This window comes from Clavelina lepadiformis, chromosome 1, assembly GCF_947623445.1.
Source record: "Clavelina lepadiformis chromosome 1, kaClaLepa1.1, whole genome shotgun sequence".
NCBI classification, from domain to species: domain Eukaryota; kingdom Metazoa; phylum Chordata; class Ascidiacea; order Aplousobranchia; family Clavelinidae; genus Clavelina; species Clavelina lepadiformis.
The window spans coordinates 6,005,654-6,031,466 of record NC_135240.1 but is presented as its reverse complement, the minus strand read 5'-3'; the positions used below and the strand labels follow the sequence as shown (position 1 = coordinate 6,031,466).

At 36.7% G+C, this 25,813-nt stretch overlaps 4 protein-coding genes across 5 annotated transcripts; 3 read left to right on the top strand and 1 right to left on the bottom strand.

The window, feature by feature from the left end:
* Window positions 1-488: 488 nt before the first annotated feature.
* On the bottom strand, window positions 489-2,753 carry LOC143459771 (large ribosomal subunit protein uL22-like). Its single transcript, XM_076957419.1, has 3 exons — window positions 2,394-2,753; window positions 1,014-1,165; window positions 489-663 (listed from the first exon to the last, which is right to left on the bottom strand). Exons 1-3 carry the CDS (start codon window positions 2,631-2,633, stop codon window positions 504-506), a joined length of 552 nt encoding a protein of 183 aa, XP_076813534.1. The 5' UTR covers window positions 2,634-2,753; the 3' UTR covers window positions 489-503.
* Window positions 2,754-3,219: 466 nt separating this feature from the next.
* LOC143465430 (MIP18 family protein galla-2-like) lies at window positions 3,220-4,525 on the top strand. Its single transcript, XM_076963719.1, has 2 exons — window positions 3,220-3,610; window positions 3,853-4,525. The coding sequence occupies exons 1-2, from the start codon at window positions 3,380-3,382 to the stop codon at window positions 4,114-4,116; spliced, it is 495 nt and encodes a 164-aa protein (XP_076819834.1). The 5' UTR covers window positions 3,220-3,379; the 3' UTR covers window positions 4,117-4,525.
* A 10-nt stretch (window positions 4,526-4,535) lies between these two features.
* On the top strand, window positions 4,536-8,575 carry LOC143465425 (uncharacterized). Of its 2 annotated transcripts, none has more exons than XM_076963706.1 (11): window positions 4,536-5,288; window positions 5,473-5,666; window positions 5,793-5,903; window positions 5,987-6,059; window positions 6,226-6,397; window positions 6,656-6,764; window positions 6,947-7,107; window positions 7,269-7,708; window positions 7,872-7,972; window positions 8,069-8,208; window positions 8,307-8,575. In XM_076963706.1, the coding sequence occupies exons 1-11, from the start codon at window positions 4,550-4,552 to the stop codon at window positions 8,419-8,421; spliced, it is 2,355 nt and encodes a 784-aa protein (XP_076819821.1). In that variant the 5' UTR covers window positions 4,536-4,549; the 3' UTR covers window positions 8,422-8,575. The 2 variants fall into 2 exon arrangements, with proteins under 2 accessions (XP_076819821.1, XP_076819811.1); XM_076963696.1 differs by having other exon boundaries at window positions 7,869-7,972.
* Window positions 8,576-11,029: 2,454 nt separating this feature from the next.
* LOC143459141 (WASH complex subunit 4-like) lies at window positions 11,030-25,539 on the top strand. Its single transcript, XM_076956137.1, has 26 exons — window positions 11,030-11,581; window positions 11,672-11,811; window positions 12,137-12,302; window positions 14,431-14,584; window positions 14,870-15,016; window positions 15,201-15,321; window positions 15,546-15,663; window positions 15,734-15,861; window positions 16,033-16,193; window positions 16,822-16,936; window positions 17,293-17,526; window positions 17,707-17,853; window positions 18,253-18,444; window positions 19,545-19,686; window positions 20,070-20,213; window positions 20,915-21,039; window positions 21,242-21,346; window positions 21,615-21,719; window positions 21,793-21,882; window positions 22,166-22,319; window positions 22,481-22,617; window positions 22,878-23,042; window positions 23,484-23,580; window positions 23,746-23,960; window positions 24,107-24,203; window positions 24,982-25,539. The coding sequence occupies exons 1-26, from the start codon at window positions 11,527-11,529 to the stop codon at window positions 25,044-25,046; spliced, it is 3,519 nt and encodes a 1,172-aa protein (XP_076812252.1). The 5' UTR covers window positions 11,030-11,526; the 3' UTR covers window positions 25,047-25,539.
* The last annotated feature ends 274 nt before the right edge of the window (window positions 25,540-25,813 follow it).

Sequence of the window (25,813 nt, the reverse complement as noted above, 5' to 3'; positions counted from 1 at the left end):
TCTACACATCAGAGATAGCAGCTTGAAAATAAAGTTTCTGAATAATTCCTATATTTTTGATTTGTTTTAAAAGATCGGAGCGAAATTAAAAAAAGTTATACTTTTAAATTATTCTAGGTTTGTTTTAAGGTAACAAAGTATTTAACGTTAAACCATTAGCGTCGACGTTGATGCAATATCGGAACTCCTGTTTCATGAACTGCAAGAGAACTTGTATGGCGCTCTATCTAAACTTAGTTCTGCCGCAATATTTAGAGTTTCCTGGCTACCTAGCTCACACATTTCCACCACATCAAGCGAAATGGAAGCTTGTAAGCTCAAAAATGAAGGGACCCTTTGAATTACTCAATTACCAAAACTTTGTACAACCGGTGTTACTATGAAACAACACTCATTTTTCCGCGAGCTATTAAGATCTAGAATTTCAGGTGAATGACCTTTCACTGTATATTCTAATTCCAAGTCAAAATTGAAGTTGAGATAACGGCTGTAAGACAATAATTTTATTCGCGACCCATAAGCTTTTGCCGAGCTATCTTCTTCTTTGATGGTTTCTTCTTGCGAACTTCTTCTTCAGCTTTTGGAACAACTTGCTCCTTTTCAGTCAAAATCATCTCGATGTGACAAGGAGAGCTCATGTAAGGATTAATTCGTCCGTGGGCTCTAAAATACATTGTTCATGTTAATAAGGAAATCATATGTGGTTAATTCTCTTAAACTGATGTACTTGCTTTAGTGTGAAAGCGATTGGAGACCAGCACAGTATGAAAGAAACCGTACTAGAACTATGACGCTTTTTTACTGTTGGCTTCATTGACAACAGCATGCAAATAAACAGAAAAATACAAAACGTACATTTCTGTTTATCATGACAACATCATATCAGCATGCTCATAAAACAACGAAGCCTGTTTTCATCCCCATAGAAAGCATATATACAACAGGGTACTACCCTTTTCTGTTAACTACAGTAATTAACGACTAATAACTAACCATTAATAATAATCAACCACCTGTAGGTTCGTCGCCTCATCTTAGCAGCAGCGTTGACCTGAATATGATCAATGACAAGGGAATCAACATCGAGTCCTTTCACGTCCGCGTTGCTCTCAGCATTCTTCAACATCTGAAGTAGGAAAGTGGCGCTCTTCACAGGCCAGCGACCCTGAAAAAGGCGATGTCACAATTAGTGGATGCACACAAAGAGCTGACTGCATTTTATGTCAAGTTGGGACAATGTCTTGTTCGTGCCAAGTTGTTTTGGTTTCTTTTTTAAATGGCTTCTACGTTAAATGATGTCTGAATCTCGAATCAGAGTCAATAAAAAAAAAGCAAACATACTTAATGAAAAGTGTGGCTGAAGTGGAAAGTTTGTATGTTGTGCTTGAACAAATTATTGGCTTGTGGGCCAATTTCCTGGCGCAAAATTGATCTTTTACCCTACTTTCTATGCCATGCATATCACACTGATATGGCACAAATTTTAGCATTACGTTTACTTGCGTTTTTATCCGGCATACTGAAAACACATTTTCCTATAGAAAAGTATGGCATTTGCACACTGAAGAGCCAATAAACGCATTACACTTCTTCACATTCACCAATTGATCATTAACACAAGCTGGTTGTTGAAAGTCATTTTATAGTAAATAAACAACAAAATTACAAAAAACAAAAAGTCAGCGCATGATTTCTTGGCAAAATTTGTGCATCTGCATAATTTAGGTTGGTGAGCACGGCACTTTTTGATGAGATCTCCGTGCAGGACAACCAAAGTTGGGGTGAACCGGGTCTTAAATGGTGTACTAGGTGCATTTTGTCGTCTGCAAAGATGACTAGATGAGACACAAAGCCTGGAGGCCACCTTTTGGTGGTAAAAAAGGAGACATTTGGGTGCACAACGCACAATCCTAAAGAATCTCAAGGGTGCAGTTGCTGGTAGTCATCACAAGTTGTTTCCAGTTGAGTGTGTTATTAGTCTATTGAATGTGCTTATGCCAATTGAACCTATGAAATCGTGCATGGAAAGACGAAATTTTAAATGCAAATGATGACATGCACTGAAACCTCAATTCTTTGTTGATTTATTATAAATTGGCACTCAAACAACCGGCTTTTCCTTGTTTGTTTAATATGAAAAGGCGTGAAAATAAAAAATTTGATGTGCATGTTGACGAATCTCATGCGTGCAGCTGCCACACTTCCACCGATGGCAGCCTGGAATATTGAATTGCCTTTTGCAATTTTTAAGATTATTGCACAAAACATTACTTTATATTTGTGAACAAAAAACTTTATATTAATAAAAACAGGCCAAGCAGGATAAAACGAACATGTTTAACAAACCCTAACTTCCTTAATCAATTAAGCTGTAAAAATTTTAAAGTCCTTACCTGAGTGGTTTTGAACTCTTTAGCTTGAGCACAACGTCCTACTCCACCATTGAAACGACGGAAAGGAATACATCGTTTTTTAGCAACAACATCCTTCAGGTATTGAGTCGCTTTGCGAATATGTAAACCCTTAATGGCTTGAGCTGTTTCTCTGGTATTCTTGAAATGTACACGGAGGTCTGAACCTCGAGCCTTGCAAGACTTTGCAGGATTTTCTGGATCCAGTGAATACCTTGTCATTTTCTTCGTGACTTGCTTCAGAAACTGTCTAAAGCAACCGCTTATTGTAAGCGATTTAAACAGATATTCCCTCAATCCAAAACACACCAAACCCTGACACGCAGTCAGAAAAAGACCAATTCAGTAGAAATGTATTTCAACATCGGTTGGACTCTATAGAAATCACAAAAAGCAAAAATCTACTTGAAGGTTATTATTTTTACAAATTGTTTTATAGATGAAAAGATTAAGCAATAATTATACACTTTGTTTATTTCAAATACATACGTTAAAGGTTAAACTAGTTAAAATAAATAAATATTACAAACAAAGTTAAAATAGAAAACTGACGTTGAAATTGTGTAATTAAAAATTGGTGCCTTATTGGGTTATTTCCCTAATGCTCAACAATAAAAATCTGATTAAACAGAATAAAAATTAAATAGAAAAACCAAGAAATACTTTAATGAAAATACTTTTAGTCATTTGCTGTAAAGTTGGTCGAAATTCTTGAGGTACACTTGGAAACTTTAATGTAAGCACTCCATTGGTTTAAAAGATTCTAAGTGTAAACGACCTGAAAATTTGTTGTTTTGAAAATTTACCAATAATGTGTTTTTAACTTTTACACTGTCGACAGCAAATTCGTCAGTGCGTATGTTTTAGGTTAAGGTCGTTATAAGTTTTATGGTGACAATAATTGAAAGTAAATAGCTAGGACTTATTGGTACTGCTGCAGATTTTATATAATTCAGTAATTGCTCGCAATGCCGGATAAAGACAACCTTAACCCTTTAATCCATCAAAGAGTGACTCCTCGCACACGGCTAAAAACCACAAATGAATTGGATAACGACGTTCGTGATCCCTTTGATCAGCGTGAAATTTTCGACCTCATCCGAGATATAAACGATCCCGAGCATCCACTCACTCTTGAGGACTTGAGGGTTGTCACTGAAAAAGACATCACAGTAAATGATGAAGAAGGCTCTATCACCGTAAGTCAACTTTAGACTGTAAGTTTAGCTACGTTGGACAGATTGCGTCCTTCTGATGATATTTTATCAGTTGTTTATTTACATCATTATTTTGTATATGCTTGTGACATTTGCAGTAAATGCATATACTGTCTAGATTCAGTTTTTTTTTAGTTTACGATTCATAAACTACTACTTCAGGAAGTTAAGTTATTAATCTGGTAATTTCTGCTATTTTTATTGATGTATGTTTTTACGTGCAGGTATTGTTTACGCCCACAATTCCTCACTGCAGTATGGCAACGTTAATTGGTCTTGCAATTCGAGTTCGACTTTTGCGAGCTTTACCGCCGCGATTCAAAGTAGAAGTGGAAATTGCCCCAGGGTCACACAACTCCGAGAAAGCTGTGAACAAACAACTTGCCGACAAAGAAAGAGTTGCAGCTGCTCTTGAAAACCAACACCTTCTCAATGTTGTGAATCAATGTTTAACTATTAAAAGTAATAACTATTCACCTGCTGCTTAATTTCAAATCTTTGAATGTTTTTATTTCATCCAGTGTATATGTATATATATAAATGTATATATTGCTACTGGTGTCATTATGTTTGTGTCAGTTTATTCTGCTAAAACTGGTAGATTAATTGAAATTTTTTAATTTGTCACTAACAGTTCTAAGCTTTTTGTTCATTGCTTCGAATCTTTGTATATTACTATGGATATGTAATGGAGTTTCTCAATTAGGGAGAATTGTTTTATTACTGGTATGGAATTTCACGATTACAATTTTTCATCTACTTACGATAAAGTTAAATAAGTTAAGTAAGGTATTACAATGATATCTGCCCACTTTTCATTTCATGGTTTATATTGAATTATGCAAATTTTGCATGTTTATTTCAGTTCATATCACGACTGTTTCTTGTAAATTTTAGGTATCAATTTTTTGTAAGTTTGTTATGGTTGAAATTGTTTCCATTCTTATTCATCGTGGGCATTTGATTCAGTTTCATCTTCAACATATTGTCTCATCAGAAGAAGCAGAAACAAAGTTAACAGCCAACCTCTTCAAATACTCACCATACATCAAAAGTTTTGAAAAAGTTTCGGTTTCTGAAAAAGCCCTTGTACATAAAACTTTGCCGGGCAATTGGACATTCGTAACATGCAATAAAATATTTTGTGAACTAAGTGGAACAGTACAACCATGCATTTTATTCAGGAAGCAAGCTGCAAGTGAGAAAGATGCGTTAAGCATTACACTTTATCAACTGACTGATCTAAAAGTGTTAAATGGTGTCACAGCCGCTATCCCGGACAAAAGTAGGCAATTTTGGAAGGATGAGAGTGTTTTTATTGTCGGTGGACCAGCCCTAATATGCTTTAACTTAAGCGCTCAGAAACTGATCTACTTAAACATCAGCACACAACACATCAAATGTTTATCTCTGGCGCAAAACTTTGCAAAAATATTTCTTTTGAAACAGCAATACAATTACTCACAAACAAACATCACTTTTCTTGGCGTCGAAAAGTGTCGTACACCAAAGAATGCTGGAAAATGTACAGTTTTTGTAGTAACTGTTGCAAGATGCCCTTCGAAAAATGTACAAGTTTCTATCAATTACATAGACCCCAAAGTTCCTTCTATTTACTCTTCGCTTATCATAGCAGCATCAACATGGGAAACTACACCAGGTAAGGTGGTTACTTCTATACTGAATCCCTGCCTGTACACATTGCTGTCAAGTTTGTATGTTTGTGTAAAGTGACCACGCTTTTACATTGACAAAAGTTTTTACCTTCTAATGTAGAACTAGGGTGGAAATATTACAGGTTCTTTGACTTCAGCTTCAACTTTCACTTGTTGTTTGTATTTCAGGTAGCTCATTACTTATGATCTCAAATCGCAATCAGCTTTTGTGTCTTCGTGATGGTGACATTGCTGGGGTTTGCGACATACCATTAGAACACTGTGACGTTATAGAATCAGTTGGAAAAGAGGAAATGGCTGTCGCTATCCTGCTAGATCGAAAAGCTACAAAGTCGTGCGCTATAAGCTTAAAAAAATTTGAAGTAAGTTATATATAAAAAGAATTTTAAGCTGTAAATGGCCAACAATAGACTTGTTTTAGAGAATACTTAAACAGTTGATTTTGTAATGAGAAGAAACGTTTAAGTCCTGAATTGCTATTTGTATAGGTGTTAAAAGTTTGGAATAACGCAGCACATGTAACAATGGGGAACTTTGCTCATTCTGGTGATGTGGTTGAAAACATTTTTGTTCTCTTTTCAAATGACATGTTTCAAATGGTAACCTATTTCCATAAAATACTATATGTAGAAACAAAAAGTATTTTGCAAATATGTGTATTTTCCCTACTTATATCATGTAGATAACTCCAAATGGCTTTGCATTAATATCAAGTGCAGAAGATGTTTTATGTCAAGATAATTCAACTGTGGAAGGTTGGTACTTACCCTAAAAGATTGGATATAACATTATCAACTGGTACCAGTATTTCTACTTACTGTACTTGTGTGCTTTCTTCAGTGGTAAGAATGTGCACAGTGTTTGCTGCATTGCATGTAAGCATATGAACGTAGAGAAAACTCTGAGGTTTACGTTTTACAGCATTCCCATTACAAAGTACAGTTGATCATTCATGCGACATGGACTACGACTTATTTTCATCCACACCGGATGGGGAAAAAACGGAAGAACGTAGTGAAGAAGCCCTCGGAAAAGTGATCTCCACTTTGGAGAAAAATGTGAATAAACACAAGGCAGCCATAGACAGATTAAGGTGCTCAAATTTTTGCAAAGGCTTGGATTGTCTTTCACGCATTGCCCTTTAAATTCAGTTTAAGTTGATGATTTACTTTTTCAATCATTACCATGGCAAGACCTGAAGCCTTTCATTAAACTGGGTATATGAAGCATTACATGATGTGTAGCCTTACATATGTAATAAATGGTATGTTTTACTTTCAGAATCAGATGTTTCGTCACAGTATATTTGTTATTACACTTGATTAATTTTATGTGTGTTGTATTTCATTAGATATTCATTGCAACAGAAATACCAAGTGATATCTGTTACCAGGAAAGCTTTGTACAAAATGAATCATAATGTACATCTTGTACCTCAGCAAAAAGAAACACTGCATTTGGTAATTTACACGTTGATAAAGGAAAATTAAACTTTCATTGTTATTTGCAGAAGTTGCAGCATTCGTTACAAACTTTGCTCGTAAACCACTTAGTAATGATTTTCGTTGTTCAGAAACCTATCACCAATGAATTCCTATGAACAATTAGTGTTAAGAAACTGAATTTTTTTTTCTTTTTTTAGGAAGACGACGATGATATGATTGATCTTTTTTCTTCCGAATCTTGCCACAAAAAAGCACAGATTACCGAAGATGTGGAATATGTGATACTTCAAAAAACTTGGCAATGCGTCATTTATGATCAGTTGGTATTTGGATTTGAGTTAACTAACGTGTCAGATAAGTAAGTGGCGTTGGTTTAATTTTACATTTTTACATTCTGTTTATACAGATAGGGTTTCAAAAAATTTCTGCATACCCTTTCATATTTGCATGTGTGCTTTTACCATCCTTTATGATCCATATTTATGCTATTTGATTAATCAGGTGGTGTTGTTGTTTCAGGGTACTGAGTAAGATTGCTGTTATCCTAACGCCGCCAAGTGAAATTGACAGTGGAAATATTTCTGTTGCGAATAGAACTGTTCATAGCAAAATGATGAGAAAAGCTTCCTTGAATGATTGGAAAACGAACCAGCAGATTGACAGGACTTCAGATTTCGCCTGTGATCATTTGTTGGAAACCGTGAAACCGAAAGAAGAGTTTATTCTAGTTGCTAGGATGGCAATACCGATATTTTCAGCGGGGGATTCCAGTCCCTGTTCATATAGAGCTGCTTTTACAGCTACTTTGTCTGACTTGGGGGAAAAGTCAAAAATAAGTGAAAAGGAACCGGAAAGTTGTTATGTTTTTCATGCTGGACAACTGAACGTAACTGCAAGTAACATGGTTACTCATTCTTCTGTTGTGAATGCCAATAACCTTCTTGAAGGCATTTCTACGGGTAAGTTACATGCATTTACAAATGTCTTAGTGAATAGGAATGTATTGTGGAAGAAAAATATATCCTTTAAAAAATTTAAGAAAAAATCAACCAATGTTGAATTTACTAAGAATTTTAAGAATTTACATCGATTCAAACAAAGTGCTTTTATTTGCGATAGAAGAGATCTTCCAGAAAGTTTTTCCTGCCATCAAATCTTGTCATGATCATCAATCGAGATTGCTGCTGTCTTCAAATTCATATGATCTGGTTGAGTGTTGCAAGGTGCATAGATATGTTGCTCATTTATGGTAGATTACATAGATTTAAGTGGAATTTCTCTAGTAGAATACTTTCCTGTACAAACTGTTATATTTTTAGGTAATTTTTCAGTCTATTGGGTTCGTATATCATGAAAGCGTCGGTTTTTATTTTTGCAATCGAGTAGGACCGTTGTATTTGAGCATCATTAAATCAGTACCATCACCAAATCGTTATCTAAACCTTTACTTATCATGCAGGTAAAGTGGAATTAACTTTTATTTGAATTGAATAAATATTGTGCAACTTCTTTAATAGTAACTACAGATTTTGTTTGAAACTGACTTTTCATTTTTAGGTCGTCCCAAGAGGAGGGGATAATTGTCAGTTATATTCATGAACAAATTCCAAACGACCTTTTCGTCCAAACCAAGAACACTCTTGTACTTGATGAACAAGTTCTATTTGAATAAAACGCTGAGACAAGAGAGAAAGTTGTGTTTCGGTTGCATACATTGCTGCTATGTATTAGTCACTGCCATTTTTGATACACTTTTATGCTTGTTACAATTCTTTGCCATAAATAAATGAAAACGTTTTCAATTTGACTTTTAATTACCGCTGTTGTGTTAGCTTGAAACCGTATAGTGCCTGTATAACAGAAATAAGAAATTTTTTGGAAAATAACATGGTTTAAACAAGAGCCATCACATATATCTATACCTAATAGAACAGGGCTTCTCAAACTTTTTAGTTCTGCGACCCCATTTTAGAAAATAATTTTCAATGCGACCCCTAGATGGATAGCCTATGCGTTAATGATATTAAAACAATAAACGCCCTATCACAAACCTCAAGTGATATTTTTGTCGATGGCAAAATTATACAAATGCACACAATCCACGTAAGTAAATTTACACTTGTACAGTAATTATCATTCCATAGCTCAGACAGACATCCTGGCAAGCAACTGACAGCCTGAAATACGGAGTTGCCCCTAAAAATCAGTAGAGATGTTTTCACTACAGGCTTACTTCTAATTTTCGTGTAAAGGTTACATAAATTTTTACTTCTGATGTATCGAGCCAATTTGTTTCATGATCCCAAAATTATATTTTGCCACTTCAAACGGGTTTACGACCCATAGTTTGAGAAGCCTTGTCCTAGAATACGTTCAAAGCACAGATTTCTAAAATCAAATTTCCAAATAACTGAGATATATGTATAAAATCGCTTTCAAGAAACGTACTAAATAATTTTCATTGAATTTTGGACAGAAAGCGTGATACCATAGACTACTATAACATTCTTATAGTAGTCTATGTTGATTCCAAACGATTTTTTTCACCATGCTTAGAATATTTCTGTGTTGAGATCGAGGTAGAAACATAAGTATAGGTAGTAATAAACCTTTGGCACCAGTAAAACGTTTGTATGATATAGATTAGATGAATATTATAGTAATACTGTATAGATAACCACTTTGTTAAATGACCTACGCATGGTAGCGGCTTTACCAAATCGTGATATTCCCGCTTACGTCACATGAGGCTAGAAATTCCCCTTATCTGACATCATTTTGATAAGTTGTTCCTTTCTTTGTGTTACAGCCATAAATGGACGACGAAATCTCACAATTTAACGTTGGACCTAACAGTTTAAAAGCCTTATAAAATCGTGTTCAAAGCCCAGTTTGGGTCCCTTACTTTTCCCGCCAAATCTGTTCAATTGGATTCATTTTTGGTTGGTCGAAGACAATAAGAAGAGCGATCTAGTGTTTTATAGGATATCTATGGTTACAGCGCAGAAGTACACCTGAGTCAAGCCAGCAGACACCTTCTGGCAGACACTGTCTGCTGGCTTAACAAAATCAAGCGAGCAGATATTTTTTTTTTTTTAAAAGATGGGGAAACTTTGGACCACTTTTTTATAATATGTCTATTTTCTAAGAAGACTTTATCACAATAAAGGTGAATTTTGTTCCAAATTATGGGCTTGGGACTGCAGCAACATATACATAGGTGGACACTAAAAATTCATTGTAATTAGGGTGTTTTTTTTTATTCACGACGATAGCCAAAGTTACCCCTGGATGGGGTTACTTTGGCCATGTATGTGAAATGTCTTTAATGCCAAAATAAAACGGCTTTGGAGAAACTTTGGCCACAAACTAAGTTTTAAAAAATGTTTTGAAGTCCCTGGTCATCACAAACAGCATGTCTGCTGTACCGGTATCGGTGAAAGGACTTCTTGTAGGTTTGAGTTTGTGGGTCCTGCCTCCTCTGAATCATTACCGGTAGTTGTACTTGACCTTTAACACTTCTTCCTCAAGGTATGCCTTTAAAAGCATAACAATATCGGTGCTATCAAATGAAAATCTCCATTCAGAAGTTGACAATAAGTGTTGAGCTATGGTTAGTTCTTCTTGGTCACCTAAAATTATAGGCCGACCAGGTTTACTAGAATGCAGGTTTTTCAACTTATTGTTTAAAGTGCTTCGTATGATGCCAAGATCTGAACAAACTGAACGTTGACTTTCTCCAGCTGCAACTCTATTGAGGGTCAGTTGGAGTTTTTCTTCAGTGCAGGTCTCATATTTCCTTGTTCCTGGTTTTCTAGCATACTTATTAGCCTATATCATATATAAATTTCTTGCATATTCTTGTTTGAAGTCAAACATCGAAAAAAAAGATCAAAAATTGATGAAAAATTCCTTTACGCTTACGGTAGGTATATAGTTATTAATATTGATCTAATTGAACACTAACATAATAAAATCACTGGTAACTGTCTAAAGACACAGCTGTTTGGTGTCAGCAAGTTTGGTGTGACAGCACGCACGGACAGACATAATCCACATCATTTTGTTAATTCTTGATAAATTGGCCTTCAAACAAGCGAACTTGCCTGGCAGTCTGGTTTGGTTATTTATTTTTTCTTTGTTTATTTCCTCGTTATGAGCTATATATACTCTAGCCCAGGGGTGGGGAAGCTTTTCTTAATCAAAGACGTTATTTCGGTTCCTCGGACTCGGAGAGTCAGTATGGCACTCTGCTGTCAGTTAAGCTGCAACTTTTAAATAAAACTTTACAAAAGTTGTTTTTTTCTTGGAAACAAGCAAATGGTGCACAAACCTCTTGAAAACTTTGCACTTTCCCCCCCACTATGCCTGCCCATGCATTTAATGTATCGTATACAGTGAACAGGTCTATTGCAGAAGTGCACAACCAGATGACGTCACAATTTGAGTAGCTGGGGTCTAGTATACAAAGATATTCTGGGTTTGTACACTAGACCCCACTAAAGAAATAGCCTACTGATTACATTTTAACAATGGTTATTGAAAACATTTATAAATTGGAAACAAAATAAAGCAAGTATGCATATATTTAAACTGCTCTGAAATGATATATGACTTGGTATCATACTATTTCCAGATGGCAAGCGCAGTAAATGACAATCACTATACAGCATTTATTCATTAGATTAAACCAAAACATCAAAATCATAGGCTAGAGCCGTGGTTCTTGTGATTTGTTCATCAGCTTATTCTATTTGCCTGAAACATCTTCAAAGTCATGGCGAGTGTCCCAGGTGAAAGTGACTATGATCAAGTGGATGAAGCATCGGCAAGTAGGTTGAATGGTATTGTACTCCTAGGCTGGTATGGTGCAATGGATATTTGTGTATTTTTCAACAAGACTTTATGAATTTGCATGCTAGGAATTGTTGGAGAACTCCAATTGAAAAGTTACATGAGGTTCATGCAGGATTATGTCAAGGAGCTGTCAGATTTTGAATCGGCTATTGGTCGGAAACACAACGAATTATGGGATAAAAGGCTCAATCCGATAGCATTGCAGGTGCTATACTCATGTAAATTGCCTAGTCAGTCATTTATTTAACCAGTTAAAGTGTCTCTGAGCCCAGTACACAAATTCCTAATAGAACATTTTCAACTACCAGCTGCCTTATTGATAGAGGACAGAGATGCACCAATTTGGCTTTCACCTATCTTTAACAATGCAGAACTGAATATTTTTTGACAGTTAATCCTATTGCAAAGCGTCCAACAGTCGAATTACTAACATTTATAAGTCGGGTTATAGCACAGGGCTTTCAGAACACACTAAATATACTATTTATGCACATTTGACTAAATGTGGTATTTAAATATGTCTACAACAGACGACTGTGAATGAAAAGATTTCTCTTCCTGATTTGATACAAACTGACAACAAGGTGCTCAATAAGGTTCTGATTGTCTTATCGGCGCTATGTGTGGAAATTGACAAACTTGAAAAAGAAGCGATAAGGGATTTCTATGATCCACTTATGTTTTATGGTGAAGGAGGCAAGTATAAAAGATTAAACTTTATCAAAAATATCTTCATGTGTATTTTGCTTGTTTTCACTTGAGGTTAGTATGTGCATGGGCAAAATAGCAATTGTTGTAAAGGCGGTCACTATTTAAGTTGCTGTTTTGTGAGATGCTTTAGTGCAGAAGTTGCCATTTTTGCAATAGTTGTTTTGATTTGTATGCTGTATTCAATTAGCTTTTTTAACAGTCTCTGCTATGACATTCACCATTCTGAACCCATTGTAAGCTAAAACTTGTATTTAGGGTCTCAGGGAGCTGTACTGTAAGGGAGTGAAGCAAGCGATTTCGCTATATAACACAGGGGAACACAATTTTTGTTGACTTCAATCTAACAATTGTTTTTGACTAACTTTTGGGCGCTGAATCCAAAAATGGCATCAGTTTTTCTCTATCACGTCAAGTTTTTGAGCTAGGCACCCACCACTTTGTCTCATAACCCACAAAAAAGTACAACATTTAAGATATCTGCGTTTATTGTATAAAACGTTTTAAGAACTACAAGCAACCGAAAGTAACTCAATGGTTTTCAAATAAACATTTGTACAGCTCTATTCTGTTCCTTAAAACGAATATTGCTTCTGCAGGACAAATAAAGTGCGAGTTTTAGGGCAAAAATTTATGCTTGTAGCTTTTCCTGGCATTTTCAAGTTGTGGGCAGTCTCGCTTAATACTCCAGCAATAGCTAGTCAGCCAGCATATGTAAGTCCCATCTTCCCTGATATCTTTCCTCCATCACCTTCAGATCTTGGTGGAATCTTTATCCTTGCTCATCGCATACTGCACCAAGGTTTTCCGGGAAATTAGCAAGATGGCTGTGCAAAAAATTCATCTTGATGCTCATGTTGCAGCCTAGTTCTTTGTAGCTTTCCAATAGCTTCTGAACATTTTCGATATAATTTTCTGCCCGTGTATTCCCAAGAAATCCCTTGACAAGGTTTTTAAATGATAACCACGCATTTTCTTCCAATTCTGACATTGAACCACTGAAACGTTCATCTTTGATGAGTTGCCGAATTTGTGGACCATCAAATACACCAGCCTTAATTTCTTGTATTGACAGGCCAGGAAAAACCAAAATGAGGTAATTGAAATAGTTGCTTTTAGTTGACAATGCTTTAACGAATTGCTTCATTAGGCCGAGCTTTATATGCAGAGGTGGGAAAATAATTTTCTCTCTGTCAACAAGCGGCTCATGTAGAATATTGGGATCACCAGGTTTAAGGTCAGATCTCGGAGGCCAGTTCCTCTCCACCCAGTGCTGATCTCGAGCTCTGCTGTCCCACATACGCAAATAGTAGGGATACTTTGTGTATCCGTGTTGCTGACCAAGAAGAAAACATACCATTTTAAGGTCAACACATATGACCCAATTGTGCTTGTGATATTGCAACAATTCAATGACTATTTTTATGTTTCCGTATTTTCTTGTTTATATTTGCTAAGGCTTTTCTGCTTTCTGTTGTCGATTCCATATTGACAAATATTTTGAATCAAGCAATTACATTCCACGCTTTTATGAAACTACAACTCCAAAGCGAGGCAACACGTGTTTTGAATCAGCGCAGTTGACAAGCTTTTTAAACGTGTGGTGTAACAGAGTCGTCATCTTTTCAAGGCATTTGACAGTTACTGATGCAAAATTGCACAATAGTGTGAAATTTTATGAACCTGGAACCACCACTCATCACTCTGCAGGGATAGGAATAGATATTATTTTATTGCTTATTTTATTGATGATTGCATCCTCCAACCAAAAATGGGGGAAAAGCATCGACCTAAATCGATGCCTGTGCCTTTTTTGCTTAATAATTCAGTTGACCCTTCTTATATATAACTTACTATATGATTAGCTTGTGCATTCCCATTACGTATGGAAAAGCAATACGGCTAAAGTCGTGAAAAGTTGCATATTTTTGATGTATGCTGTAGAGCAAAAACTTGACGTGATAGAAGAAAACTGGCGGCATTTTTGAAATCAGCACACCGGAATTACCCTAAATCAAGTGCAAAATCGAAGGCAACAAATTTTTTTTTCAAAATTGTTCCCCAGTGTAATCAATGATGTCTGTTAAGATATTTAAAAACAAATTTTTTGAACCAGCTGGCGACGTGGATATCGAACAGAAAGCGGAGGGCAATGAGCAGCTTCAGATCGGAAGGATTTTGCCGCTCCTGCAGAAGCTGACCTGCTTTTCTCAGCGCTGCCGGGAAGTGGTGAAAAATGTCATTCAGCAACTTGCCGCCCTTTATAACAAGTATGTTGATGTTTAATTAGAGATTACATACAACCCTGCTTTCTGGTTATTTTTTCACTAATGTATTAGAAATTTTTTTTAAAAGATTGAGTCACCCTATATTATATATAACTGGCCAAGTGAAGAAATGCATTCACACATCTTGTTCAAATGTTGATTATTACAGCGTAACTCTTTCCCATTCAGACCTTAACGATTTTGGTTCGATTATAATGATTGAATTATAAATTGACTGGTATCGTTTTCATTTCCATATGCAGTGCAGCGAGTTTATTACATTTTTAGGTCTCTACCAAAAGTCATTGACACCACTTCAGTCCATTTCATAACTGTGTTTGAGCACATTTGTGTCCTGCTCCGAGTTCTTGTTACTCTGGATGAGATTGTAGCCAGCAACCAGACACTCCACGATCACTGGGCGGCTTATAAAACGTACCTTAGCAATGCTCTTTCTGATGTAGACCAGTTTATTCTGATTTGCGTACATAAGTGTTATTGCTGTGTCGTGCACCAATATAATATTTAGTTTTCATTTTTTATGTTTGATTTATTTTGTGTAGTTTTAATGAATGTTAATTTAGCGGGTATGTTTTACATCTTTATTTTTTCCCCGCAGCATGATGAAATCTGTTCATCATAGTCCAGGAAATTTTGGAGTTGACGCAAGCAAGTTAAAACCATTGGAAAAGCTTCTTTCTAGGCTTGAAAGGCAGATTATCAACAGTAACATGCTAAATGTGATTATGTTAACATATTTTGTTATGGCTGATTTGTCATTACTCATTATTATAAATCAGGGGTCACCAAGGTAGTTTGTCTTGCCCACTTCATTGTGCCACAAATGAGCATATTGCATCGTAATCTATTGAACAAAGCAGATATCTGGCATATTGTGTAAAAAGTTTGTTGACTACTGTTATAAATATGGGCGTGATAAAGAAAATATGTTGCTTTTTCTCAGCACGCTTTGAATCAGGACTTTGATGACTCTGGCATTCCTGTCACCAAGAATACCTTGTTTTCAGAAGAATTTGTTTACAATTTGAAGACTGTGTTTGTGAATATTGAGTCAAAGCTAGGCAAGTTGTGTTTGAACAACCAGACTAATGCTAACAGTGCATATAGCTGTTTATAATGTTGTTTTTACAGGAGAGCAATCTGAAACTGATTATCATCTGCAATATGTTGGGGTGTGTGCGCTATTTGTGCTTCATTACAACCTCTTTCACTCACTGGATAAGAAGTTTTTCAAGCAGATATGGGAGTCACAGAAGAAGGTATAACAAAGCTCGCAGCTCTCTGGCACGTCTGTTAGAATCTTTCAGTTACATAATTCCGTACTTGTGAAATGTGGAGCTGAACAAGTTAGTTAGCTCTCTTCACTGGCAAGCTGTTCTTTGTGTACTCTTGCTGGACTTTTTTTCACAAATTCTTCATCTTTTTCTCAGGTGCCTTGTATATGCCTCACTGGTCACGTCACACTGTTCCCTGATGTCTTTCTTTTTGAAAATATGCCGCCAACAAGCAAAGCGGTTGACACAAGGATGAAAGATCAGGCAACTCAAATCAGAAATAACTGGCTCTTAGCAAAAGCGCAGGCAATTCCAAGGTAAGAAGCTTGAATATTACTCATCAATTTGATGAAACCTCTTCTACATCAAAAAATTGTAAAACTTGATTCCATAAATGGAAATGTGTGACGTACTCGTCAAAGCACTGTAACATTTTAAGTGTAAAATGCTTGAAGTTTCAAATTTGATTCTATTTTTCCATGATTTTGGAAAAATAGAAAAATACAAAATTTCAAAAAGCATGTAACACTTAGAGAGTGAGCCCCATTCTGTTGACGCCATTTGCATCTTTCTGCATTACTTTGCTTCGACCAATTCCACTCATGACCCACAAGCTCCGCAGAAGCATCTTAGCTTTGTCCAGCCCCAGGAAGGGGATGAGCAGGTTTATGAGTGGGTACAAGGGGTTCTCCCTTGGGTACTTTCTACCCAGTGTCCGGGGACTTTCCCCCAAGTTACAGAATCTAATGTTCCAGTAACTCAGAAAGCAGGACTTCTAAGTGTATAATATGGCTAGGCGATTCATGATTTATATGGCAATACTAAGTAAATTTTTTTTGTTTGTGGTACCCATGAAAAAACAAATCCCGATTTTTTTTTTTATTTTGTTTGTGGTACTTCAGGAAATGATTTCCAATGTCCAAAAATGCTGTTTTATATTTTAAGAGAATGTCAGTCGTATTATGCTGCGGTGAATAACTGGATGGTGAAAATGACATCTGGTCCTTCAGCCATGAAAACAATTGAAGACCTGGCTGCAAGGTCAAGGCTATTTATTGAGGTTAGTTTCAGATCATCACCATATGAACAGTACATTGTGATTGTAATTAATGTGACATATTAGCATACCTGTTTTTTTGAACATCAATTTTCATTCAAGGAAAACTAAAACTATATTTGAGTTTTAAAAAACTCTGGTACACACCATACTCCGAGTTATGATATTGTAAACTATCGATTGTGATTCTAATTGATGTTTGTTTAAAACGAATTGTGGGTGAGTTGTTTGAAAGGTCATATATTTTCTCCGAAGTAAGCCTAATTATATGGCATGGTGTTTTCATATTCTATCCCAGCAGCTATATGAAATATATTGTATATGTATTAATTTTAACTGTGTTTGAAATTGTGTACCAGGGCCTTCGCCTGTCCAATTCCCTTCGTGTTGCCATAGAAACAGTGACAAATTTGCATGCCAACATCAACAAGCCGATGACAAAATCGGAAGTTTTGTCGTTGTTTCGCATGATAGCGCTCTCTAAAGCTACAGCAGACGTGTTTGTCCAACATTCCATGGTGTTTGTTGAGAGCTCAATGCATATCGTGCAGTTGCTCGGTTTTGAGATTTTGAAAACACTTCAAGCAGCCAAGGTGACCAGAGTATTAAAAGGGAAAATTTTGAACCAGTTCTAATAGTGCATTGTAATAGACTGACTTGCTTCCAAGTATCACTCTTTACTTAACTTCAAGTTATTAATAGCTAGAAAACAGATCATTACCCATTGTTAATTGTTTTTAAAAAATTTTTTAAATGTTTTTTTTTCCGACCAGAAACGAGTTGTTACAGACAAGAAGTACAGCGAGAGAAGGCTTGATATTTTATCAGCGCTGGTCTTGTGTGAGCAGTGCATCGCCAGGTGTCCGACCTCACAGCGTCTGATCGTGGCAAAGTTGGCTCTAGCCGTAGCTAATCAGGCGGTAATTAGCTTTATGTGGCTAACTAATGTGCAAATATTGGTCTTGGAATTCTGTTATTTATCATTAACACTGGTTATAGTAATAAGTTTACAGGATGGTCGGGCAATCCAACCCAGGACAATTCAACCAACTTACAAATAAACCCATAAAATTTCATCTCAGGGATTAGTCGAATCACACATGTTGGTTGGGTCTTACTGGGTTTAGTCGTACTGGGTTGAAACCCCATGGGTCGGGTCGACATGAAATCCTATCACAGATATATCGACTTCGTAATGAAATCGTCTCAGACTAATATTTTACTCAACTTTCCTCGGGTCTTGCAAATATTACCGCACCCCAGCTCAATACAATGGGTCTCTGGGTCACTTAACCTTGTGTCTGTCTTTATGCATTCAGAGAATATTTCGTGAAGACGAGTTTACGAGTCTTACTACGAAGTTTGAAAGGTTGCGTTTGATCGGCACGGTTGGTGTGCTCAACGCGGCGAAGATTGTGTCCGATCAGTCGTCCTTGTACTGGCATCGAGCTTTGTTCCACACCTACTTGGATGGACTCTTCCAGGATCCGCCTGATGCTGCTCGAATCCATGTCAGTTGATCTTCGATGTTTCTTAGTTTGTGAAAACTTTCATTTATGTAAATATTAGTATATGTATAAAAATACGGCATATATTATATACAGTCGAATCCGCTTAATTCGGACACCGGATAACCCGGACAACCGCTTTATTCAGCCAAAATGCTCGGGAACGGAACAAAAGTAAAAATTGAACGTAAAAAACTCCTGTTAATTCGGACAATTCTCCGCTTAATTCGGACACAGGTTCGCAATTCCATCGTTAGGTTATGACACAATAAACAGTACTTCGTTCGTTTTAAGACAAGATGCAATTGCATTATGAGTGATTATGGTGAAACAATGACGATGCATGCAGTAACAATCGACAATGAACTCATATAAGGCCGTGCCAGCTTCATAGTCGCTTTTACTTCGGTACAATTGCGTCCATCTTGTAGGACAAAATTGTACAGAAAAGTTTAGCACAAAAAGTGAAATTGCTCACTAAAGTAAACGAAGACGTTTTATGCGATCAGTGCCAGTTACTGCAGTATAGCGCAGCTGCAATTCATTTATTACGCAACAGTACAGTATTTTAAATGCGTTTTTTGCCTTTATGCATGACCATGAAACGAACAATTGATTTTCCGTTTAATTCGGACAAAGCCGTTTCTCCGCTTAATTCGGCCAAAAGTGAGCGGAACCAAAGTGTCCGAATTAAGCGGAGTCGACTGTATATACATATAAATATACACTGTGTAGTTTACCTATAAATTGTGTTTAATGTGGTTAACAATCATTGTTTACAATTACTAAAAAGTTAATGTTATGTTATTTTGTTAAACTGCATTTGAGTTTGGTGGCCGTGCTGACGCTAATAACTTTTTACATTCTCTTGTCACATTTGCCTGCCCAATATGTGGAAATTACTGTCAATAACTACTAATATGTTTGCGACCATCTGCGTCAGCGCAATTTTTTCGTTCCCCACATTGAAGACGAAAAATGAAATGAAATGAATAAATTTGTTTGCATTATCTGATATAAGTTTTATCCCCATCTCACCAAAACACTCCATACATGTGTAAGACTAATACTAGCCTGCTTATTCTGTCCTTGATCAATTTCAGTACATATTTGCTGCATTGGAAGATTGTGTTGTTCACCTGAAGAGAATCAAGCACTTTTCTTCGCCCCTGCAACTTGTCGAAGCTTTTAAGGAGGAAATTACTCTCTCCTTCAAACAGGATCTCCTTGACAAGATGTGTAAAGGTTTGCTATTTTTCATTTACACACCTTAGCAGCAGTGCTTTTGCTAGCTTGCTCACAATTCATTTACTTTGGAATGTATCACATTTGCAATGCTCGTGCATATGTAGAGGTGCTTTAGAGTTAAGTGTGTGTTGTACTTTATGTTGTGGACACTACTGCGTTACTCCTATAAATAATCTTGTGCCATACCAATGATGATGATCGTGAAGCGATTATGTTTTAAGGAATATTTCAAAGCTTGCTTAGAAATCTCTACAAGAGCTTCTCCCAAGATAAAGCACACATTACAAGCCACTAATGCCACGCTTCCCAATTGTCATTACAGTAGAATTACTAGAATTTGAGTGAATGATTCTTGCAAAGTTTCCCTCCTTTTGAAACAGAGATAGAGAACGATCTTCGGTTATCAGTTCACATTCATCTGAAGCTGGATGACAGAAACCCATTTCGCGTCGGCGTTAAATCTCTTCGTCAGCTGCTCGCTGTTCAACCAATCAACTTTCTCGGTGACTTCATTGATGTAAAAGGTATGTTCTCAAAGAGGTTACTAATATATAAATTTATTATACTCGGTGGTTGGTCAATTAAACCCACGGATTATTCAACCCAAGATGAATGAAACCCATGTCAATTCAGCCCTAACCCTCCAACTCTTCAACCCACATATGTTGGTTGCATTGTCCTGGGTTAAATTTACCTGGAGCTGTTATATTCGTGTATAAGCTGATTTTGTGTAATGCAGTCTTGTTACTTGAATGAAAAAATAATGCATCTGACTATTTTGAAATGTCGTTTTCTCTTTTATCGATACCGGCGTGCTTACTATTTAATTCAATAGGCCAGTGCCAGGCAGCCATAAATGTAATTGGTTTAACGACCAGTACTTTGAACAGATTTGAAGATATCACAAGTTGTAAAACACTGTTATTGATATTATAAAATCGTCGAAATGCTGGCTCATCACTTCTGCTACTGTAACATGAAACAGATAACGTTTTAGGGCTCAAAACTTTTCCCAAGTTTTGCTTTTGGTCGTCCTAAAAATGTTTTTCAAAGGCTTGCACTGTAGATGTGCATCTATCATGTAACAATTGTTATATTTAGGCTGTTCCGCACATTGCTCAGTATTAAATAAACTCAGTACTAACTGCATAGACATATTGAGATTGTATAAATTTATTTATATGCTTGTCAGTGATTTGCAGAGTTAACTTAATTCTTTTTTCAGCTTATGTCACTCATTATCTTGATCAAACCTTTTACAACCTGACCACGGTTGCCCTTCATGATTGGAGGACTTATGCAGAGATGAGAAATCTGGCATCACAAAAATATCAATTGAAAATGCAAGAGGTAAAATCTGCTTTGCTTGACCGTTGCTTGATTTCCTTGGTTGTGTCAAAATCCATGAGTGTTTTTTCGTAGCTCTGTAATGTTTTTTAAAACCTCTCAAGGCTCCGTTCGCAAAACAAGATAAAAAGAATTTAGATTTGAATTTTTGACAAGTACGTCGTTTCTTTGTTGTGGAATGAATGTTTCTTAATTCCTCCCGCAGGTTCATTTACCAAATCAACAACTGGAGCAGGGCTTAGATGTGCTGGAAATCATGAGGAATATTCATGTTTTTGTCTCAAAGTATCTCTACAACCTGAACAACCAGGTAATAATGCCAGTCCTATGATTCCCGTTTATGATTTGTTGTAATTTTCCAAAATGACAAAACATGTATGCCAAATAATGTTAAAGCAGGGTCCACCAAGCTAGATAAGTTTGTCCAGACCGCCTCACAGCACCACAAATGAACTTATTGTATTGTAACCTGTTGAACAAAGTGAGAATCCGGCTCGTGATTGTCAGTTATCATGTTTATATGATTCTTTTTGAAGAAATTCCTGAATTATAGGAAACTAAATTTTTGACTTGATTAGATTTTTGTGGAAAGTTCGAGCAATAACAAGCATTTGAACACCATCAACATTCGTCACATTGCAAATTCAATAAGAACTCATGGCACCGGCATCATGAACACCACGGTATGGTTCAGGTCGTTGCTTTCCATTGATGCGTTGTCGTAGGTTTGGATTTTACACTTTTGTTATGAATTAGGTTAACTTTACGTTTCAATTTCTGAAGAAGAAATTCTACATTTTCTCACAATTTCTCTTTGACGAACACATCAAATCTCGCCTGGTGAAGGTAACGTGCCACCATGTGGTAGATTAAATCTAAACTGCAGTATACAGTGATAAAATATGAAACACAGTTCTAACTTCTGTAAGTATATAGCAAGTAATTCCTTAGTAATGGTATCGGTATACGGTATGGTATCAACTTACCACTGGATCGAAACGTAGACTACAAATTCATAGCGATGCTTTTATATGGTGAAGAATCTGCATTTGGAATGATTCGTGATGTATTGTTTATTTTTCGCCATTGAATGTGGACTGCGAATAAAACAGCACTTGTCTTTTCTTAGGACATGAAAGAGTTCAGGGAGAACCGAGAGAATTACAATCAGCTGTACCCCTATGATAAGGCCGATAGATTTAATCGCGGGATCCGAAAGCTTGGCTTGTCACAAGATGGCAGCACCTATCTCGACCAATTCCGCCTTCTTATTGCCCACATAGGTGCGACTTATTGTTGTAAAGAAAAAAATAAGATATCTATTTTTCCATGCTGTGTGCTGTTATTGCAGCCACATCTCTGCTAGATATCGTTGCAATTCTGCCGCGTTGTTTTCTTGAGAGTCTTTGCTTTTAATTTTTCTCCTGTATTCTGTGGCGCTCAGGCAATGCTATGGGCTACATCCGAATGGTGAGATCTGGCGGACTGCACTGCTGCAGCGACGCGATCCGGTACGTGCCAGATCTGGAGGAAATCGCTAACTTTGAGGAACTCACCAAAGACGAGGATTTAAGCTCCGAGGTAGGGTATATTACATAGCTTGAGGATAAACAATATTCTATCAAAATTGATAATTAGTTAATTACCGTTGGTCACTGATGTGGTCACTTGTATTTGACTGACCACAGAACTTGTACCTCGTAATTTTTATTCTTCGATAGGCTGATGGTTTCCTAGTTGGTCGTTAATGTTGCAAACACTCTCACAATTTGTTTTGACGAGTTGATATTTCCATGTTATACATGAAGGCAACAAGATTTTTTTTTTATTTTATGTATCAGGTCAACGTCTCCTTTGCTCAGTTTGATTCTGTCATCGGTTCGTTGTCGAAGAATTCCGCGGAAGGCTCAGATTACCTGCACATGCTCGTGGATGTTTTTGCTCCGGAGTTCTGCAGCTCTAAGAATATGCATCTGAGAAACTTCTACATCATAATACCAGCCTTAGTGAGTTACTACCCAGCCCATAGATATTTCATGCAACAACAAGGGTGTACTCAATTAGGGTAACGACGGTATTGCACCCACGTTCATAATTTGTAGTGATGTTACTCTTTTCAACTGGTTTAGTCGTAAATATTATCTTATGAAGCTGATTATGATTTGTTATCAAAATCAAAGGTGTATCAGGTGAGTGTATGTGTAAATTTCAAACGGATGTAATTTCGCGTGGTTGCAATTTCAAGGGAACCCTTGACAAGACATCAAATGTCTTTTTTTGCTCACATCATCACTGATCGTACTCGAAGGATGATTATGATGATGTGGGCTGAATTTTGAATGCTTAGAGCAGAAGTTATTATCGCAGAGTTCAACAGTCCTACAGCAAGCTGTCAAGAAGCCAAATAAGTGGAACAACATAAATTTGTGTTTTAATGTTCCTCTCAGACCCTAAACTTTGTTGAACACATCATTGGATGCAAAGAGAAGATGAATAAGAAGAACAAAGTTGGGGCATCTTTCACCGATGATGGATTTGCAATGGGTTAGTGGTTAATCTAGCATCGTTTAGGCTGGACCAAGCTTAAGAAAAGGACGTCCTGTTCTTACAAAAATTTTTGATTTGCATTTGTTTAAAAAAGTTTTTCAGGGTTGAGTATTTTTGCAAGAGTTGTGTGGACAACTTTAACGATTCAGTAAATCTTTCCAGGCCTGGCTTACATCTTGAAGTTGCTCAACCAGTACAGTAAGTTCGATTCGCTCCACTGGTTTCAGGCTGTCCGAAGAAAGTACATGGAGGACGTCAAGTCCCAGCAGCAAGCAAACTCTGATCCGAAGTCTCGAAGACAGGGCAACGCGATGGAGGATGAAAAACTTCAACAAACTCGAGCATTGGCTCTAAAGAGGATCAACATATACCAAAGGGTGAGTGAAAAGAGACAACACGTCGTGAAGAGCTAGAGCCTAGATCTTGCAGATATGAAGCGTTGTTGTGGTAATCAGAGATAGTTCAGTGTCCATAGGTTCCAGTTCTGCATTCTCACATAGTTTTTTATGTCTCATTTCCACAGGAATTCGAACTTTTGTATTTTTCGTTGAGTAGCGCGCGCATATTCTTCCGAGCTGATATCACAGCTAAGGAAGAAGCGCCCAAAGCTGGGAATGAAGGTAACAATAACAAATGTACTTGTAACATAACAGCAATGTAATAAAACAATGTACTTGGAGCTGGCATATATAAATGCCTTTGTTTTACCATTGTTACCATGTTCGATTGTAGTAGAGCGGAAAAAGTTGCATGTTTTTAGAAAAATACTAGATATCTCAAATTTCCATGTCCCGAATTTGCGACTGTTTGTAGCTAGTCTTTGTAGCAATGTCACATCTCGACGGGCCCGTAGCCTGTTCCGCCGCCGTTAATTAATTTTATTTTGTTCATTACTATTGCCTAAGCAAAGCCTCAAACATTATCCGAAAATGTGAGAAAAATCATCAAATTTTAACCATTGGCCTGTTGTGTCTTGTGTCTCACGGTGGTGGCGTTTCCTTTTCCCTTTGGGGTCAAGCAGGGTTAAATTGAAAGTGACGTAAACGTTATAAAATAATTTTTGTCGGCTGAAAAAGACAATTTTTTATGCAAAAACGCATATTTTAGCATAATATTCGTGGTTGTAGAAAATCAGCTTTCGATATTGCGGAAAGTCTTGTCAGTGTTTCCAAAATTTTCTCACTACAAAAGATCAGCACAAATCTTTCCCCTACAAAATGGGGCGCAAGTGAACTAAGTTTTGTAAGCTCAAAGATCCCGGTCTGTCAACCAACCGTTACAAAATTATTATTCACAACCAGGCTGCTAGGAACGCGATTACACCGAGGTTGAATGGACGTGGAATCAAGTTGAAATTATTTTATTATAAATTAAAATTAAAAAATTCTTCCATTACAGATAAGGCGGCCACTGACCAGTCCTCATCAGGGGAAGCTCCTGCAGCTGCAAGCGTGTCTACGTAATGTGATGTTATTTTGGATCAGTGAAAAGGACCGACTGATTTGCTGTGGTTCGACTTCCGCTCATCCGATATTTTTTCTCATGTAATCCTCCTTCATTTTGAAATGCACTTGATTTTGTTCGACGATTACTTATTAACAAAATTGCAAACTTTTTCCGCATTTTCCCTAAAACTTTTGTTTGATCCGTATCGAAATAAGCTGAATCAGTTGTAGAGCTTTGTAGTAACCAGTATTACCTTGAAGAACATAAAACAATATGATTTTAAGATCACTTACGTCATTTTTGTCGTCACCATTGTTTCTTTCCGAAGACAAAGTTTCATTAATTGTTTTGAGTGTTAGTGAACATATGTAATTTTTTATGACTTGTAGCTTATTTAATGTAGCTTATTTTTGCCTTATTACACCCAACATTCATTTATTGCCGTATTTCTATCAGTGCAATCACCACACATCACTGTTGCATGTGCTCAATAAAATTATTGAATCCTTACGGTGACTACTACAATTTACAAGTTGTTCCCCGTGTCGCAAATTCTCACCATTTGTTAGGGTTGACTTATTTTTCACTTAAAGTAGGCTTCCGTGGATTTAAGATAAAAACGCGCATGTTTGAAAGCCGTGGATGTGGGTTCAATTCCCGCACGGTTCGTCCATGTATTGTATTGTGTCCATCGCGTGTCTTTCACGTAAGTATATGTCGTCATTGGTTACTGGCACACCATAGCCCGCTTGCAAAGCAAATTAGTTCAAATATATCAATATTT

Coding starts and splice junctions, on each gene's coding strand:
- LOC143459141 (XM_076956137.1), top strand. CDS start 11,527: ATGGCGAGTGTCCCAGGTGAAAGTGACTATGATCAAGTGGATGAAGCA. Junction 14,585..14,869: donor CTTGCCGCCCTTTATAACAA/GTATGTTGATGT, acceptor TTACATTTTTAG/GTCTCTACCAAAAGTCATTG. Junction 18,445..19,544: donor CTGATGCTGCTCGAATCCAT/GTCAGTTGATCT, acceptor GATCAATTTCAG/TACATATTTGCTGCATTGGA.
- LOC143465430 (XM_076963719.1), top strand. CDS start 3,380: ATGCCGGATAAAGACAACCTTAACCCTTTAATCCATCAAAGAGTGACT. Junction 3,611..3,852: donor ATGAAGAAGGCTCTATCACC/GTAAGTCAACTT, acceptor TTTTACGTGCAG/GTATTGTTTACGCCCACAAT.
- LOC143465425 (XM_076963696.1), top strand. CDS start 4,550: ATGGTTGAAATTGTTTCCATTCTTATTCATCGTGGGCATTTGATTCAG. Junction 5,904..5,986: donor CAAATGACATGTTTCAAATG/GTAACCTATTTC, acceptor TATATCATGTAG/ATAACTCCAAATGGCTTTGC. Junction 7,973..8,068: donor ATCTGGTTGAGTGTTGCAAG/GTGCATAGATAT, acceptor TTATATTTTTAG/GTAATTTTTCAGTCTATTGG.
- LOC143459771 (XM_076957419.1), bottom strand. CDS start 2,633: ATGACAAGGTATTCACTGGATCCAGAAAATCCTGCAAAGTCTTGCAAG. Junction 1,166..2,393: donor AAGAGTTCAAAACCACTCAG/GTAAGGACTTTA, acceptor CGCCTTTTTCAG/GGTCGCTGGCCTGTGAAGAG. Junction 664..1,013: donor ATGAGGCGACGAACCTACAG/GTGGTTGATTAT, acceptor AATGTATTTTAG/AGCCCACGGACGAATTAATC.